Source organism: Hyla sarda, chromosome 4 (genome assembly GCF_029499605.1).
Source record: "Hyla sarda isolate aHylSar1 chromosome 4, aHylSar1.hap1, whole genome shotgun sequence".
Taxonomy (NCBI): Eukaryota; Metazoa; Chordata; class Amphibia; order Anura; family Hylidae; genus Hyla; species Hyla sarda.
In genome coordinates this window covers 59,113,786-59,134,273 of record NC_079192.1, presented here as the reverse complement: position 1 = coordinate 59,134,273, position 20,488 = coordinate 59,113,786, and the positions used below count along the sequence as shown (strand labels likewise).

General features: G+C 44.0%; 1 protein-coding gene across 1 annotated transcript; it reads left to right on the top strand.

Moving 5' to 3' along the window:
* The first annotated feature begins 16,189 nt into the window (after positions 1-16,189).
* On the top strand, positions 16,190-17,008 carry LOC130367365 (olfactory receptor 1G1-like). The gene has a single exon (XM_056569780.1). It carries the CDS (start codon positions 16,190-16,192, stop codon positions 17,006-17,008), a length of 819 nt encoding a protein of 272 aa, XP_056425755.1.
* The last annotated feature ends 3,480 nt before the right edge of the window (positions 17,009-20,488 follow it).

The window sequence follows — 20,488 nt, the reverse complement described above, 5'->3', positions numbered from 1 at the left end:
AATGCTTGCTGACAGGACTGATCGGGAAAAATACAATAGAAAGAAGCATATTTTTCATTAACATGCTATTGGAAAGTTATTCAACATTCATTAATCTAAAATATATCAAAAGTTTATTTGATGAGAGGTACCCTTTAAGGTATCGGATACTAATGATGCTTTTTCATCATGCAATATCACAGTTTTAAAAGACAGAATGGGGGTTCCTTAAAGGGATCCCAAAAAGATCCATCTCCCCTACTGTTCCCGTAAATAATTGACTCTCTCTGGCAGACCTTCCCTCTCTCACTGAGGAGGAAAGGGTGAGACTAAATGTGCCAATTTCCAGAGTGGAACTGAATTAAATGGTGGAGGTTTTAAAACCAAACAAGGCTCTGGGCCCTGATGGCTTCTACGGGGATTTCTGTTAAAGGGGTACTCCGCTGCCCTGTGTCGGAAGCTCCGCTCCCCAGCGTCTAGAAGTTTATTCTTCTGGACGCTGTGTGCGGGCTTCCGTGTTCAGGGCTGCCCCTCGTGATGTCACGCCCGCCCCCTCAACGAAAGTCTATGGGAAGGGGGCGAGATGTCACGAGGGGCGGCCCTGAACACGGAAGCCTTCACACAGCGTTCGGAGCAATAAACTTCCGGACGCTGGAGAGCGGAACTTCCGACACAGGGCAGCGGAGTACCCCTTTAAATCTTATTGCTGGATGTTGCCCCTACCCTTCTCTCACTGTACAGGTCTTACCTGTGAGTGGCTGCTATTCCTGAGCTTACTAAAATGGCTTATATCAAAGTTCTACAGAAAGAAAAAGGCAAGACCTGCTCTCATGTCATGGATACAGGCCTTTTGCCCTTATCAATGTTGATTTTAAGATTGTCTCCAAGATCATGGTTGATAGATTGGCCTCAATACTACTAGGTAGATATCTCCCTCGCAGGTTGGCTTTGGGCAGGGGCAGTTGGCGGTGGCCAATATCCAAACTTATCTTGACAATCCTTGACAATCTTCACGTCCGACCCCAGTTACATCCCTCTGTGGCCATACTATCGATCGACATTGAAAAGGCAATTGATAACGTCCACTGGAAATGGTTATGGGCAGTTCTGTAAAAAAAATGGGTTTTAGTGGTCCCTTCGTACAGTATCTTCAGTCCCTGAACAGCTCCCCACTAGCCAGGATACATACCCTGGTTACTTATCGACACCATTTGCACCTCAAAAGGAAACTAGGCAGGGGTGCCCTTTATCTACTTTATTATTTACCATATAGCCCCTGTCCAGGGTACTCTATGCTCCGGCCATAGAAGGGATAGGAGTGGGTAGCTCTAGGGTGCCTCATGCCTTATTTGCAGATGATCTTATATTCTTGGCCGCCCTGGTTAGAAACATGGGGCAGGTCTTTGAATGAATACCTTGCAGATTTTGGGGGCGTTTCAAGCTTCAAGGTAAATGTTTTTAAGAGTGTACTACTTAATTTATCCACTTACTGCTCTATGGCAGGCAGACAGACATGCCTTTTGCTAGATTAGGCAGCATAGATGTCCCCCAGATTAGGAAGCATAGTTGTCCCCCAGTCAGCGCGGGCCGGTCAGAGCCAATCAAAGGACCATATATGGCAAGCGGGCCATACAATGCCCAGGTCTGCCCCAGAGGGTTTCATAACCAACCATAATTGAGAAATTTTTGTTGTAGGAGCATGGTCAATCTACTCCGAGCCATCTGGCATTAGTGGCTGGAAATCCTGGCTGATCCATCCCTGATTCATCTTGACAAACGTCAGTCTCTCCACATTTTTAGACGAGTTCGACTTGGGGTGACTATGGCCACGGCCGCACTAAACACCCGCTCTGATTGCACACTACTGGCCGGGCAGAACAGGGCAAACTCTGCTAGTTGTGGCCATAAATCAAGTTTGGCTGCCCAGAAGTCCAGCGGATCTTCAATGGTTGTTGGCATGGCCATGTCAAGGTATGCCACCACCTGCTGGTTCAGGTCCTGCTCTATGTCTACCTGCTGCTGATGAGTTGCTTCACTATGCGGGTGAAGAAAGCTACTCATCAGCGACTGTAGACTCAGGGTGCTGCTGATTGAGCTGGTACTGCTCCTGCCACCCCTCCCCTCCCCAGCAGCCATGGCAGTGGAAGGTGAGCACAGAGGGCCCCCCGAGTCAGACCTGCGAGTGGATGGACCATGTGGCCGGTGGGCATCAGCCAACTGGCTACGTAGAAACTCTCTGTAGTAGGTCAGTTTGTCCTCCCTCTCAGTAGGTGTAAAAAAGGCCCCCATTTTGGGACGGTAGCAAGGGTCTAATAAGGTGGATATCCAGAAGTCATCCCGCTGACGAATTTTGACAATTCGGGGGTCACTACGCAAGCAACTGAGCATGCATCGTGCCATTTGCGCCAGTGACTTGGAGAGACTACCTGCCTCCATCTCCACTGCATACTGCCACGGTGTGTCTGGGTCCTCTGTCTCAACTTCCTCATAACCCTCCAGCTCCTCTGACTGCTCCTGCTCCTCCTCTCCTGTCCGAAGACTAGAAACAATGGCCATCTCATCCAACCCAAGCTGTGCTCCGCTCTGCCCCTCATCATCCTCCTCCTCCAGTTCAGCCCCCACAGGGCCCATGTAGCCTGGAGATGTAGGCACAACGTCTCCATTGCCGTGACCAGCCATGGTTTCAATCATTTGTTGTAGGAAATGTAGGAGTGGAATTACGTCGTTCATGGCGTAATCCAGGCGACTTACAAATTATGTGGCTTCCTCAAAGGGCCTCAGCAAACGGCAGGTGTCACGTATGAGCTGCCACTGGTTTACATTGAAGTTACACAGGAGAGTACTCCTATCTGCTTGGAGTATCAAGAAATCGGTGATGGCTTTTCTTTGTTCGTATATTCTGTCCAACATATGGAGGGTGGAATTCCAACGTGTGGCAACATCACAAATAAGACTATGTTGTGGGATACCGTTCTTACGCTGCAGCTCAAGGAAGGTGTGCTTGGCGGTGTACGAGTGGCTGAAGTGCATGCACAGTTTCCTTGCCATTTTCAGGATGTCTTGCAAGTGGGGTGAAGACTTGAGGAAGCGCTTGACAACCAGATTCAACACGTGTGCCATGCAGAGCGCATGTTTCACACTTCCTTGTCGCAGCGCGGACACAATATTCTTCCCGTTGTCGGTCACCATGGTTCCCATTTCCAGATTTCATGGAGTAAGCCATACTTGGATTTCTTTATGAATGAACTTTAGCAGTTCCTCCCCTGTGTGACTCCGTTCGCCAAGGCAAACCATGTGAAGAACAGCTTGACACCGCCGTGCCCTACACACATGGTACGATGAAGGGCCACCGAGATTTGGCCGTGCAGTGGAGGCCGAGGACAGGGTGGAAGATGAGGAGGCGGTGTCGCACACTGTAACAGGACCAACTGCCTGGGAGTGAGAGTGTGGAGGAGGAAGCGGTGTGACCTGTCCAATTTGCTGTTGTGGCTGTGCAGGAACCACATTTACCCAGTGAGCCGTAAAAGACAAGTATTGTCCCTGACCGTAGTTACAGCTCCACATGTCGGCGCTGCCGTGCACTTTTGAACACACCGACAGGCTCAAGGACTGGCTCACCTTCTCTTGTACAAACTTATGCAGGGCTGGTACTGCCTTCTTCGCAAAGAAATGACGGCTTGGGACTCTACACCTCGACTCGGCACAAGCCATCAATTCTCTGAAAGGTGGAGAGTCCACCACTTGAAAAGGGAGGGACTGCAACACCAGCAACTTGGACAGGAGCACATTCAACTTCTGCGCCGTTGGATGAGTGGGCGCATACTGTTGTCTCTTGGACATGGCTTCGCCGATGGATTGTTGGCGGAATGGCTGACTAAAAGCGGAAGAAGCAGGAGCGACAGAAGGAGGGTTTAACACACAGCTCCCTTCGGCTGAGGTGGTGGAGCCTTGGCTGGATGAAGGAGGGAGCGGATGGCCACTGGGGGATGCAGCAGGCTGGACCACTACATCGGAGCCACGGTTCTCCCAGGCCGCTTTATGGTGGTGAAGCATGTGTTGATGCAGGGCCATGGTGCCGACATTGGGACCCTGGCCACACTTCACCTTCTGCCGACATATCTTGCATGTGGCTACGTGAACCTCCTCCGGATGCCTTATGAAAAACTTCCACACCGCCGAGTAGCTGATTTTCCCACCCGCAGTCCGCACTAATGGACTGCTACTGGCGCCATCTCCAGGAACCCCTGTTCCACTACCTCCCGGAAAGGTAGGCTGCAGCGAATCAGGTGGTCTCCCCCGGTCACGTTTGGCTCCTGAATTTCCACTACTGCCACCACGCTGACTGCCAACCGTTCTACCGCCTTGCTGCCTCAAGGGCAACCTGCAACTCTCTTCTCCTGATGATGATAAAGCCCCTTCTGCACCCGGCTCCCAATTGCGATCGTCTTCATCATCATCAACAGTTGCGTGCACGTCACTGATGTCCTCCTCAGGTTTACCAACAGTGTCTGCTTCAGGACCCTGAACACTTGCAACACCGCCTCCCGAGTCACTCTCCGCATCACTACTTGGATGCCTAGCGGAGCAAGCAGCGCATGTCTCCTCCCCTTCTTGGCTGTCCGGTAGCTGCTGACCGTGCTTTATTAGATCGTCCTCAGTAAATAGTGGAGCTGAACCCACAGTATAAGATACTTCTTTAGGAGAGGGAACAGCATAGGACAAAGGCAATGGGAGGACAGGGACTGCTCCAGGGCCATGCCAACTGAGGGTTGTGTCTGAGGAACCCACCGATTGTTGACTGGGGGTGTCAGATGTCACTTGTGATGATGTGGATGAGCGTGTTAACCAATCCACGACGGCAGATGGGTTGCTGGTGGAGACACGACCGCTGGCTGATAAAGGGAGCTCAGGCCTCTCGCTGCGACTCCTGCTGCCACTCGCCCCAAGTCTGCTGCCAACTCTGCCTGAAGTATTTAGGCCTCTGCCACTCCTCTGTGCACGTCCTGGCACTTCTCTGCCTGACATACTTAGTGCGTTTATGAGGGTATTACAATAAGCTACACTACTCTTTAAACAGTATTTGTCTAGGACAGCAGCAGGTGATTACTTACGGCTGTCCTTGAACAGTATGTAGGCCCTTGACAGATTAACAGGTACTAGATGGTACAATACTTGGATGTACCTATGCGCTATGCACTGATGAGGGCAGTAATATGCCTAACTATTAGCAGAAAAAAAATCTGTATTTTTGAAAAACACCAGCCGGTGGATACTATGGTTTGGACTTTGACGGTATGGAGCACCTTGACAGCTTAACAGGTGCTAAATGGTACAATACTTGGATGTACCTATGCGCTATGCACTGATGAGGGCAGTATTATGCCTAACTATTAGCAGAAAAAAATCTGTATTTTTGAAAAACACCAGCCGGTGGATACTATGGTTTGGACTTTGACGGTATGGAGCACCTTGACAGCTTAACAGGTGCTAAATGGTACAATACTTGGATGTACCTATGCGCTATGCACTGATGAGGGCAGTAATATGCCTAACTATTAGCAGAAAAAAATCTGTATTTTTGAAAAACACCAGCCAGTAGATACTATGGTTTGGACTTTGACGGTATGGAGCACCTTGACAGCCTAACAGGTGCTAAATGGTACAATACTTGGATGTACCTATGCGCTATGCACTGATGAGGGCAGTTATATATGCGTAACTATACGCAGAAAAAACTATAAAAAAAAAAAAAAGACAGTGAATAGTATTGTTTGGACTTGCACAGTAAGTTTAAACAGGATTAGATACATTCCTGGAACAAAATAACATTAATGCTTATGAAGAAATATAAAATCCCATCCCTTCCCCAATATCGCGCCACACCCCTACCCCTTAATTCCCTGGTTGAACTTGATGGACATATGTCTTTTTTCGACCGTACTAACTATGTACTAACTATGTACTATGTACTATGTACTAGCCAGCCCCTTGACAGATGAACAGGTACAAATTGGTACAATACTAGGATGTACCTATGTGGTATGCACTGATGAGGGCAGTAATATGCCTAACTATTAGCAGAAAGAAACTCTATATTTTTTAAATCCGCCAGCCGGTGGATACTATGGTTTGGACTTGTATGGTATGGAGCACCTTGACAGCTTAACAGGTGCTAAATGGTACAATACTTGGATGTACCTATGCGGTATGCACTGATGAGGGCAGTAATATGCGTAACTATACGCAGAAAAAACGATAAAAAAATTTATTAAAAAAAGACAGTGAATAGTATTGTTTGGACTTGCACAGTATGTAGCCAGCTCCTTGACAGATGAACAGGTACAAAATGGTACAAATGCACTACAGTCCACTGAACAGTCACGTAATTCTGAACAGCAGCAGGACCCAACAGTGCAGCACCACAAAAAAAAAAAATCCAGGGATTAAACCCTAAATTGCACTCTGTCACATAATTCTGAGCAGCAGAAGATTTGTGGAGGAAATAAAAATAAACTCAATTGTGCTGAGAAATGAGGACATGATAAGATGCTTCAGAAAGTTCAGGCAGTTTGGAGATCTGTATGAGGCAGCTGACAGCTATCTGCCCCTCTCTGCTGCAATGCTCAATAACGTGAATAGGAGGTTTAGCTATCAATGATCTTTCTTCTCAGTGTAACAGGAAAGCACTCCCTTTCCCCAATGCTGATGTGACCAGCACTGACTAGCAGTTGCAGTGTAACCAGGGCCGTTTAAAGGAATTTGGGGGCCCCAAGCAAAATAGACATGGAGGCCCCCTCCCCTCCCCACAGGGGGCATTATATGTGAGGGGCACAGGACAGGAGTTATTATAAGCGAGGGGCACATGACAGGGGGGCATTATATGGGCACATGACAGGGGGAAGCCCTGTCATGTGCCTCTCACATATAATGCCCCCATATGATGTGCCCCTAATATATAATACCCCTTGTCCTGTGCCCCCCCACATATAATGCCCCCTGACATGTGCCCCTCACTTATAATAAACCCTGCCATGTGCCCCTCACATATAATGACCCCTGTGCTGTGTCCCTCATATATAATACCCCCTGTCCTTTGCCCCCCACATATAGTGCCCTATGTCCTGTGCCCCTCACATATAATGCCCCCATCATGTTCCCCTCACATATAATGCCCCCTGTCCTGCCCCCTCAGGGGGCATTATACGTGAGGGGCACAGGACATGGGGCATTATATGCGAGGAGCACAGGACAGGGGTTATTATAAGTGAGTGGCACATGTCAGGGGGGCATTATATGTGAGGGGCACATGACAGGGGGGGGCATTATAAGTCAGGGGCATATGTCAGGGGGCATTATATGGGCAAATTACAGGGGGGGGGGCAGTCATGTGCCCCTCACATATAATGCCCCCTTATCATGTGCCCCCCACATATAATGCCCCCCTGAAATGTGCCCCTCACTCATAATAACCCGTCATGTGCCCCTCACATATAATGCCCCCCTGTGCTGTGCCCCCCACATATAATGCCCTATGTCCTCTGCCCCTCACATATAATGCCCCTGTCATGTTCCCCTCACATATAATGCCCCCTGTCCTGCCCCCTCAGGGGGCATTATATGTGAGGGGCACAGGACAGGGGTTATTATAAGTGAGGGGCACATGACAGGGGGGGCTGTCATGTGCCCCTCACATATAATCCCCTGTACCATAGCGCTCAAGCAGCTCTCACCTTTCTCACACGCTGCTCCGTTCTTGCAGTGTGAGCCACAGGGATGTAATCTCAGGGCGCTGGCAGCTCACACTGCAAATACAGAGCAACCTGTGAGAAAGGTGAGGGAATGGTGGAGCGGGACAGCTGACAGCTCCACCATGCTACAGGACAGGAGGGGCTTTAGTCTCTGCCTCCCGTCCCACTCCAGGCTCTCGCATTGCTGGCCCGGCCTGTCGACAGGGCGAGCTGCGGAACCGGGATAGGGGCAGGAGGATGGCCCGGCAGGACAAGCACCGGCTCTGCTCGGGGCCCCAAGCAACTGCTTGGTTTGCCTGTCCTGTAGCGACGGGCCTGAGTGTAATGCTGTGGTATGAGCTATTCACACACACGCAGTCCCGTCCTCTCTATCTGACTGCATAGATGAAATGAAGAGAGGCAAGATGGCCGCTGATTATATAGGGCCTGTGACATCACAGGGGTCAGTGAACACTGATAAGCTGCATCTCACATGTGATTCAGGGTCAGCCTGCCTACCTTCATTCCCGCCGCTGTTTCCCGCCCTCCCATAATCCCCTGCCCCATGTACTCACATGTGGATCCGCCATCTTAGGTCTCCAATAGCCTGGAACGCTGTAAAATGGAGTTTAATGAAGCGATTTGCGCAATAGAATCGCGGCGATATTCGCATTCGTTGCGAATCAAATTTTTCATGAAATTCGTAATGAATTTGGGTTCGTCAACTTCGATTCGCTCATTTCTAGTCACCACACTGTTTGTATTCCCTCAACTTTCCTCCTCTAATACAAAAATTTGGTATGCGTCTCGAATGTTAAACCTCCCTCCCATTGCCCTTTCTGGCTAGATGCCACTTGATTACAATGCTCAGTTTTTCCACATTGTTGTAGTCCTGACAAACCTCGGGCTGTTATGTTCAGGTACTTACTACAGCCTTAAAAAATGTATCTGGGCTAAAAAAAAAAATGGCAGCGTATAGCCCTCTGAAAATTAAGAGAAAGGAGTTCTGAGGTTTCCCGAAATTAGAAATCATAACTTAGTTTCCCTGTACAGACATTGGCCCTGATTTACTAAGAGTGGAGTGTTTATTCTGGAGTGATTTCAATATCACTCGTCTTTTTTTTCAGGCTTTTTTTTACTATTCTGTTGCACATGTCGGTTATTTTTCTGTCGCGCGGTTTTTGTGTCGCACTAGTCAATTGTGTCACACAAACTCAGAGCTAAAGAAATTATTTGTGTGAGTCAAAATGGTTTAGACTTGTTTGTTTAAATTTTTTTTCCATGAATCAAAAGTATTCATGTGTTATAATTTTTCAAACATTACAACAATTATCCTTGTTTATCAGCCTGGGTGTTAAATTGATTTAAAGCTAATATAGCAAATGTATTAATAAGAAAAAAAATATATAAACATTAACTATCACAAAAGCATTCAATATTTTATTAATAAAAGTGTTGAACTGTACAAAATGTTTTCAGGTTATAAAACAAGCTACTTTAACACAAACCACAATGGTAAACAGTCCCTTGTTAGAAATCACTCCAATATTGGAATTTCGCTCGGACTCTTGGCTGTCGGTTATTGTGTGAGGCAAACTCCCACTTTTTCTCGAGTGATTTTGAAAGTACTCCGAGTAATGTTTGGTTTTTGTCAGTAAAACGCCCATTTTTGCATAAAACACGCCCATTTCAGAGTGAATAAAAAACACTCCGAGTGTTTTCTAAAATGTCGGCTGTTGACTAAAATTTGGTCGCACAGACGTTGCGACTAAAATTTAGGCGCAATAACTGAGAAAAAGAGTCGGTCGGACTTTAGTAAATGAGGGCCATTGTGTTAATTGGCTAATTGGTTGATGAGCTGCAATTGGTACTGCAACAGGGAAGTGGAAGGCAGTATGGTTCACCCTTGAACCTTACCTGCTCTCCTTCCCAGTAAATTTGGAGCCATTCCACCCACCATCCACAACAGATTGCTTCTTGGGGACGCAGTAGCAGCTTGAAAACAGTGTAGGACATTAATGCAGCTCCCTTCCTCAGCTCCTTTGGGGCATCACAACAGCTTGTTTGTGGGTGAAGGTTGGGATACATCAGGGGAAATAATATTCCATCAATTGGAGCTCTGATACCTTATTTTCTAGGAACTTAGCGATAAATACAGATTGGGGCAGACACTATCTACTGTATTTCCAGGTGATGGCCTTTGTTAAACCCAGAGCTCTTAGACCTCTCCAGGGTATAAACCAAGACGTCATTTGATGACCTGCTGACATCGGACATTCCCTTTCACTCTTTGTCATACCTTTATAAGGCGGAAGGGGAGCAAGGTGGTAGCTTTGTCTATCTTTAGATATTGGGAGAGCTAATTAATCAAAGACTCCCTGATGGTTCCCATACTAGAAGGATGGGCTGAGGTTTGCAAGGAGGTGATAAGCAAGGTTTGATGGGCAATGCAGTTTAAGAATATTCACCATGCAGTATACGATTTTACTTTGGCTAAGACTCCAGACCTCCCTGATAGAATTGAACACTGCCCAAATTGGATGCCAGTATCACTCTTTGCATGCGCGTGCCTACTTGCCACATCACATGTCAGAGTAGAGGAGGAAAAAGGAGTAGAAAAAGGGCCCTGAATCTCCACAAGAAAGTGGAGCAGGAAGGCCAGCCTACTTATTAAAGGGAGGGGGGAGGGCGCTACACAATTTATCTAGTAAAGGCTCTTCCTGGCTACCTACTGGGCCCTAGTGATGAGCGGCATTGGCCATATTAGAATTCGCGATATTTTGCAAATATATAGACGAATATTCCTCCTATACTCGCGAATTTCGCGTATTCGTTATATTCACATATTCGAGGAAGAAAACAGTGAGGGAGTGGGCAACTTTACTATTGGTTGCTAGGGATGTTGTTGATAACCTCTGACAAGTGTATTTGCATCATTCTAATTGGCCCACAAGTTAAAAACAGGAATATGCGAATATGCGCACATGCGAAAAAAAATGCAAATATTCGTAATTTTGAATATATAGCGAATATATTTGCAATATTCATGAATTTGCAAATTTGCGATATTCGCGATAAAAATTTTAAATGCAAATATTTGCGCTCAACACTACCAGTGGGCCCAACCTGAATAAGCCCCACTTTATTATTATTTTATTTTTATTATTGCCTTAGGTTATGATCACATATTCATAAGAACCTAAATGCTTTTCCACCAATTACACAAGTTTTTTCTATTCATTTTGATATCAATCTTTCCTTTACAATGGAGTTATCATTCTAACTGGTTGTGATGTATTTCTAAAAGATATATATATGTTTAATTTCTAGATTACTCCTCTCCTATTGATAAATCACCTGTGTATATATTCCCTAGATGATTTTTGATTGTTACAACCTATATATACAGTATATTTGTACATTCTAGGGAAACAAACATTTATGAACATGAAAAATATGGAGCCTTAAGGTAATGTTTTCATGTAGAAACATAGATATTTTTATGTAGAAACATAGATATGTCTCTCTCTCTCTCTTTCTTTATGTTTAAAAAATTTATCCAATGTTAACATTTCATGTATAGATGAATAAATATATTGCCTCCATATCGGATTGTACGTAGAATTCCAGACAGGTGCAGGTTTAGGTCTGAAATGATTTGACGGGACAAGATAATGGCCCAGATTTTACAAAGAATGTCTACAGTAGAGCTATTTTCCCACGTTTATTTGGGCGGTGGGTTTGACTAGCGGGCATCTTATTTATCAAGAAGGTGCAGCAGGATGATGAATTTTGCGCAGCTCTTGTGTGGTGGGAAAAGCTCTACCACATACACTTTTTCTAGACACTTGTGATGCAGTGAAGTAGACACTTTCCCGGGTCCTGAATTTGGCAGGTTAGGTGTTTTTACTTACTTTCACAGAGCTGCCTGGACATTTTTACTTTTTACAAATTTGATTGCGGTGTCTAAGGGGTTTGAAATAAGTTATATGTAAGTGTCCTATGATTGCATTAATCTAATTGCTACATTTGTTACTAATATACAATAAATATTTTTCATTTCTTGTTCTATTTCCCTCCATCTTAATTACGTATTCATTTAAATTTACTTTTAACCCCTTAAGAATGCAGGGCATACATGTATGCCCTGCACCCGCTCCCCTTCTTTGACGCACGCTAAGGACCCGTGGCTAATGCCGGATATCACTGATCCTGGTGATGTCTGGCATTAACCCTTTTAGATGTCGCAATCAAAATTGTTCGCATCTTCTAAAATGTAAAAAAGGGCTGCTGATCAGGACCAAAAAGTGCCAACAAAAAGTAACAAAAGTTACAAAGTGGCAGTTTATTTATGAATTTTTTTGTTTGGTTTTGCTGTATATTTTGTGGGAAAATGATTGATGTCATTGCAAAGTAAAATTTGTGGTGCAAAAATCAAGCCCTCATATAGGTCTGTGGGTGGAAAATTGAAAGGGTTATAATTTTTAGAAGGTGAGGAGAAAAAAACAAACATGTATAATTCTATACTACTTTTTTGCTTACTGGGGAGACTCCGATGTTCTGAGACCGTATTCCTCACCTGCATGTTTATTTTGTTATTGTAACTGAGGTTCTGTTCTGATTGCTTTGACTTCCTGCCTGGATTGGGGGGGGGGGGGGGGGGAATTGTGTGGAGGGGAGGGGGGGGGGGGGGGACTGGAGTGGGAGGTTTACTCAGATGCCTGGGTCTGAACTTTCGCTTTTGTGTTCGGTCATGCCTTTTCAGTCCCTTTGGTGAAGTTGATTATGCGGGGTATGCCCCGTTGCATTTCTGTACAGAATGTTAAAATTAATAAAGAGATGTGAAAAAAATAAAACTTGGAAAAATGAAAAAAAATTATAATAAATGAGTCCCTAAGGGTTAATTGATGTAATATGCATAAAAAAATATTATATGACAGGCAACATTTCAACAATTTTGTGTAATGAAGTCTCATGCGCAATGTAACATCATGGCTCTATGCAAAGTTTATGTTGTATGGACCTGTAATACAGACCTTCTAGAGTTAATAGGGCATAATGTGGGCTCTTATGTTTCCGATTTCATACAGAAAAACGTATAGGCCCAGATTTATCAAAGAATGTCTACGGTAGAGCTATTTTCCCACGTTTATTTGGGCAGTGGGTTTGACTAGCGTGCATCTTATTTATCAAGAAGGTCAGTAGGATGATGAATTTTGCGCAGCTTTGCAGTGGTAGGAAAAGCTCTACCACATACACTTTTTCTAGACACTTGTGACGGAGGGAAGTAAACACTTTCCTGGGTCCTGAATTTGGCAGGTTAGGTGTTTTTACTTACTTTCACAGAGCTGCCGGGACATTTTTACTTGCATTTTAGATGCTACAATCAAATTCGATTGTGGTATCTAAGGGGTTAAAGCCGGGCATCACCATGATCGGTGATGTCGGGCATTAGAGATGGGTCCTGGTGGCAGATAGCTGCGAGGACCACCCAGCTATGACCCGCGCTCAGCTCCTGAGCATGTGTCATAGAAGGGGAGTGGGACACTGTCGTCCACAAGAGGTTAAAGGTTGAATTGCAGAAGGTAGAAATTATTCTCATGCCTACTGGTAGGTGGTGTAGCTTGGCACCTAAAAAAGTACATTTGTGCACAAAATAGCGACTTTTGACAAAAGTCGCAAATGATAAATACGTGACCACTGCATGGTCAAAAAGAAAAAGTTCTACAGGTAGGCAAAAAGAGTAAAACTTTCTATATCAAAAGATGTATAAAAGTCTCAAAATATACTGCTTGCGCCTGAACTGCGCCTAAACATAGACAAAAAAAAATTCTCTAAAAGCAATGATAAATCTCCCCCATAGAGTTCTTTTTTGTCAGATTTAAAGGGGTTCTCCGGTGCTTAGACATCTTATCCCCTATCCAAAGGATAGGGGATGAGATTCCTGATCGCGGGAGTCCCGCAGCTGGGGACGCCCGTGATCATGCACACGGCACCCAGTTTGTAATCAGTCCCCGGAGCGTGTCGCTCCGGGTCTGATTACGGGCGACTACAGGGCCGGCGGCGTGTGACGTCACGCTCCTCCCCTCAATGCAAGCCTACGGGAGGGGGCATGATAGCTATCACGCCCCCTCCCATAGGCTTGCATTGAAGGGTGGAGCGTGACATCACACGGGGGAGGAGGCATGACGTCACACGCCGCCGGCCCTGTAGTCGCCTGTAATCAGACCCGGAGCGAACACGCTACGGGGACTGATTACAAATGGGGTGCCGCGTGCATGATCACGGGCGTCCCTAGCTGCGGGACTCCCGCGATCAGGCATCTTATCCCCTATCCTTTGGATAGGGGATAAGATGTGTAAGCAACGGAGAACCCCTTTAACATAAAGTAGTCTTTTATTCCATTGGTTGCCATATTTTGAAGGTCATATCACAAACAATTAATGGGGAAGATTCATCAAGACTTTTGCTGAGGAAAAATTGACCAGTTGCCCATAGCGACCAATCAGATCACTTCTTTTATTTTTAAAAAGGCCTCTGAAAAATGAAAGAAGCAATCTGATTGGTTGCTATGGGCAACTGGTCAACTTTTACTCAGCACAGGTCTTAAAGATATTTGGGGTGATTCATTAACTAGCTAAAAGGTAATATCTTTAAAGGCAGATCCTGAGGCAACAGTAAAAGTAAAACCTTGGTTCGTGTCATTTTTTGACACTTGTTTCCATATATTCAGAAGACATAGTGCCAGAACAACAGCACAAATAACACCACCATATACTGCTTATAAAATATGCAGCATCCATTTAATGCTGCCATATAATTCCCATAGAAATCCTACAAATAACTGCACTTCAATGCACAAATTATACCACCATACAGAGTTGTTATGATTTTTACTTATTTGTTTATTTATTCATGTATTTAACTTATTTATTTGTTTGTTTGTAGATAGAGGCATTTCCCCCAAAAAGCATTAACAATAAAAAATAAAATAAACATATTTGGTACCCACATGTGCGTAAATGTCCGATCTATCAAAATATAATGTAAATGATCCTGTACGGTGAACGGCATAAAGTTTTTTTTTAAAAGTCTTAAATTGCTATGCTTTGGTCACATCACTTTCCAAAAATAAATAAATAAAATGCGATTAAATAATCACATATAAGCAAAAGTGGAAAAGTGTACAAAAAAAATAAATACAGATCTCGGTCCAAAAAATTAGCCCTCATACCCGTATACAAAAAAGTAAGAAAGTTGGTGGTCAAAATAGGGCAATTTTAAATATACTTATTTTGTGAAAAGAGTTTTAGGTTTTTTAAGCAGTACAATCATAGAAAAGTATGTAATGATGGGTATCATTTTAATTGTACTGACCCATAGAAAAAAGAAAACATGTCATTTTTACTTTAAAGGTAACAGCGTGAAAACGAAGTCCTCCACAATTTGCTAAATTTCAGTTTTCTTTTAAATTTCCTCACACAAATAATAATTAATGTATATATATATATATATATATATATATATATATATATATATATATATATATATAATGTATTTATTTTTATAGCGGCATTAGTTCCAGTTAAACAATAGATGCAGAATTAGGTACACCATGGTAACTTAAAGGAGTACTCAGGGATAAGAAAACGTATCCTCTTTCCTAAGGATAGGGCATAAATTTCAGTTTGCAGGGGGTCCGACCACTGGGGCCCCCGCGATTTCTTGCACGGGGCCCCAGCAGTCAGCGGCAAGGGGGCCTGTCCGACAACCGCATGACGCAGCAGGGGACACGCCCCCTCAATACATGTCTATGGGAGAGCTGATGAGCCACATTCACCAGTCTCCACCTTAGAAATGTATTGAGGGGTGTGTCAGCCGTTGCGTCATGCAGTGGTCAAAATTAGCTATTTTGGCAAAGAGCCAAGATCACGGCGGCCCCAGTGGTCCGACACCCCGCGATCTGAAACGTATCCACTTACCTTAGGATAGGTGGATAAGTTTCAGTTCCCTGAGTTCTTAAGGTTCAAGACAATTGCAGTGTGCCCTGCTCTAAAGTGAGTCCTGTTGGTGTGGCCAGCTGTTGCAAAACTACTATTCCCACCAAGCCCGGACAGTCAAAGGCTGCCCATGAATGGTGGGAGTTGTAGTTTTGCAACAGTTGGAAGCACCCCAGTTATATAATGACACATAGAGTCCCAACGGCTTTGCACTAAATTTTAAATTTTTGAAAAATTGTGCCAAAATCACTTATAACATTTCTCACCATATGCTCATTTAACCCATTTTATACCTTCCCTGTTTCCTTTGCTCATTTTAGCCTGACGATCATTGCACTTGAAAGATTTAGCTTGAAGTTAGTTTAAAAAAATGTAAGTATGACTACAATTTTGCAGAATTGCTCAACGCAGGGAGACTTTTACTTGGTGGCTTTTTCTAACTATCCTCATCTTCAACTCGCATTTTTTATCGGGATCGGTTTCATGTATTTGATCTGCGTACTAGGAAACCTTATTATTCTTATCATCGTTTGCCTGGCTCCCAAACTCCAGACTCCAATGTACTTCTTTCTATGTAACTTGTCGGTACTGGACATCATCTACGTCTCCGTCATCTCACCAAAGCTGTTGGTCATTATGGTGACTGAAGACACAAGCATTTCGTACTCTCATTGCCTTCTTCAATTATTCTTTTATGTCTTCTGTGTGGCCTCCGAGTTTTTCCTATTAACAACTATGGCTTATGACAGATATGTGGCCATTTGTGTTCCGCTGCATTACATCGTCCTCATGAACAAGTGGATAGGCTCCTTACTAGCAGTTGTGTCATGGAATTTGGGTGCCATAAATGCCTTGGTGTACACCCTGCTAATATCAAAGTTATCTTTCTCTGATTCCCAGGAGATCAATCATCTGTTCTGCCACATGATGTCAATCTTGAAGCTGTCTTGTAATAATAGTGGACATATTGGGATTTTAATCATGGTGAATGGGTTTATTTTGGGATTTATTTGCATGATACTTATCTTTAGCTCTTATATGTATATCATGGCTAGTATCCTGAAGATCAAAACAACATCGGGCAGGCAGAGGGCCTTCTCAAGATGTTCTTCTCATATTACCATTGTGCTCTTTTTCTGTTTGTCATCTCTGAGTTTGAACATGAAAGCAGAAACCGATCACTCTCAGGAACAGGACAAGCTGCTATCCATGATTTACATTGCAGTCATACCAATGCTTAACCCATTGGTATACAGTTTAAGGAATAAAGATGTTATAACGGCTTTGAGAACCATCACTTAAAGGGGTGTCCCATTTAGACAACCTGCTGGTAATAGGTACTAAAACAGTCATACTGAACCAAACTATGGAACACTAACTCTAAAGGGGGGAATTTATCAACTGGCATGTACCTGAAAAAAAAATTTGGACATTGTGGGGCATATTAAAAACTTAGTGGCGCAAAACTCAGTAAAAAGTGACAGCAAAATCACACTACTTTTATATATAAAAAATAAAAATAAATAAGCATTACAAAATTGGGTGTGGTGGAATTTAGTCTACATTACGGGACATTCCTAAAGGGGAACTCCTTCCCTAGACATCTTATCCCCTATCCAATGGATAGATTTCTGATCATGGGGGTCCCACCACTTGGGACCCCTGCGATCCCCCTGCTACACACAGCGTTCGTTTAGAGTGTCGAGTGCTGCCCTGGAGGCTCATGACGTCACAGTCATACCCCACTCGTGACATCACTGCCATGCCCCCTCAATGCAAGTCATGATGACACGCCCCATCCCATAGACTTGCATTGATGGGTGTGGCTGTGACATCATGAGCCCCCGCCCCCCATCACCAGTCATCCGTCACGGATCGAAGTTCGCTCCATGCACCGGATGTCTGGTTGCAGCATCTGAGATTGCAAGGGTCCCCAGCGGCGGGACCCTCGTGATCAGACATCTTATCTCCTATAAGTAGGGGTACAAAGTTCACACTACTTTTGGGATGATGTGAAAAAAAAAATTAAATATATATATATATATATATATATATATATATACACACACACACACACATATATATATATATAATTATTTTTCCAAAGTTCTATATTTTATAACGTTATATGTGTATCCTGCAATTACATGATGGACTGCACAATCAAATGAACTGAGCAGTGAATAAAGCTCAGGAAGAAGCTTTTGTACAGATGTGCTTGTGGCCATCGGTAGCCAGAAAAGAGAGAGGACACAGAGGAAGCAGCTTACCAGGATCTGGCCACAAGAGAGCTGCAGCAGTGAGAGGAATCTGCTAGCAAGTTGGAGACATCCAGATCTGCAGGAAAGCACCATGTGAGCAGTAAAGAGAACGTAAAGCTGAACTGATCTTATTACAGCCTGTGTAGGGGTAAGCCTAAAGCCCTTCTTTCCTGTCCTACAACAGGGCACCTTGAATTCACATACTTATAAAGAGACCTTGTGATGTGTTTGTGGACATTTTAAGAGTTTATGTGGATCAACTGAAAGTACCCAGCAGCTGCTAGGGTAATGATTAGGGTGGACTGCAAGAGTGCTTGTGGGTGCGTGAGATTTATATACACATTGCATTTGTTTAATTTTGCGCTATACAATACCTTACTGTTGTTATGTTATGCATGGTTTTCCTTTATGCAATACAAAATTAGTTTCAAGTTAGCTTTGTGTACCACAATGCAGCTGCAACAGTACCGCAAATAAAATGTAACGTGTGAACACAGCTTGAACACATTTCACTTAATTTCCAAACAAGTTTAGTATCTTTATTCAGCATGCATGTGGAAGTCTTTTTTAGAAGGGATTTATTTTTTCACTTTTTTGGCTTTTTTAGCAGGTGTGTTCTCACTTACACAAAGGCCCTGATTTAGGAAAACTCTGATTTACTAATCTGTCACCCGTCTCTGTTTTTTTTTTTTTTTTTGTGTCACACGAGTTTAAATCTGTCACACAAAATGTATTCTGCGCTGACAGGCAGTATTGCCAAGATGATTACAGAAACATCCAATTAAAGATAGGAAAGTGAGATGCAAACACACAGAACAGATTAAGATATATGGGTCAAAAAGAATTTTCAAAAGTTGAACAATGTAACATGTTGAAAGGCTGCATTCACACAGCCATCTGTCTCTGTAAATTCAGACTACATTAGTGCTTGTACTACTATCCACCTTAATAGAACAGGGTCGGTTCCATGTTGGGGGTAGTACTACAGGGGCTGAGGGATTGATCGCACCGGGTCTCACTTCTGAGACACAATGCGATCAGAAGTTATTAAGCAGGGGAGCGGGTGGCATGCTCCTCCCCAGCGATGTACAGTGTAGTTTAACTTTCATTTTAAATTCCCCACCAGGAGCCCTGAATGGCCAGTACTGAGGAGCCATTCAGGGCTCCCGGTGGGGTTTTCAAATAGAAGCGATGCAGTGGGAAAAGATATATAGAATTGCTGCGCTTCTGCATATTTTGCCCCCTGCTGCGCTATATAAGTCTTGCCCTTTCAGCACATTTATATAGGTATTGTCCCCCGCAGCACATGCGTATATATACCTGCCATCCAGGGCTCCATGCGATGAATTAAAAATGAAAGTAAAAGTACACTGTACATCGCTGGGGAGTAGCATGCCGCCCGCTCCCCTGCTTAACAACTTCTGATCGGATCGGGTCTCAGAAGTGAGACCCCGTGCGATCAATCTCTCAGCCCCAGTACTACTGCCCCCAACATGGAGCAGACTCTGTTCCATGATGGGGGTAGGATTCACTCTGTTTTGAGTAATTACCCCATAGTTGAGAGCTGTCAGGTTTTGGTGAAGCGAAATTCACACGTTTTCCTGTGAGTTTTTCATCATACTCAAAGTGTTTTTTTCATTTTTTGTCAGGAACACGCCCCTTTTTTGGCTAACCATGTCCCATTTTGATGGGTTTAAAAAACACTCTGAGTGATGGTATTTTGTCTCGGGAAAGTGTCACATTGGCTAGGCGACACAAATTTGAAAAAGAGTCAGGTTGACATTAGTAAATCAGGGCCAATATTTGGATTCAGCTTATAATGTTTTTTGATGAATCTTCTTCGGTGGACTCCTAAACCAGACCAGTGGATGTTCTATAGAACATTGTGTACTGCCTCACCATTTCTTTGTTCTAATAGTTATCTTGTTTTGTTGATTGGCTTTTTGCAGAATTATGTATTACTGGCATATTTTTTCTGTGTAATATCCTATTTTTTCCATTGCTTCTTTTTGAGTAAAAATTATTTAGTCAACATGTAATCAAGTCATCAAAAGAGGTCACACCTTAGTATAGATGATGGGGGAGATTTATCAAAACCTATGTAAGGGATAAGTGGCATAGTTGCCCATAGCAACCAATAAGATTGCTTCAATAAGATTGCTTCTTTTATTTTTTAGAGGACTTTTTATAAATGGAAGAAGCTATCTGATTGGTTGCTATGGGCAGCTGGTCAATTTCTAATCTACACAAGTTTTGATAACTCTCCCCCAATAACCTTTACATTATTTTGTCAGAATTAGAGATGATTGAAATGATTTTAACCCCTTCCCGACCCAAGACATACATGTACGTCATGGAAGGGAAGGTTTTCCAGACCTGTGACGTACATGTACGTCATGTATATATTGGCCGCCACTAACAGTACAGCACCCGGTAAGATGGTGGCTATCACTGATAGCCAGCCATCTTGTGTCGGGACCCAGGGGGGTTTCGTCAGCCACATAGCCACCCCCCACCACCA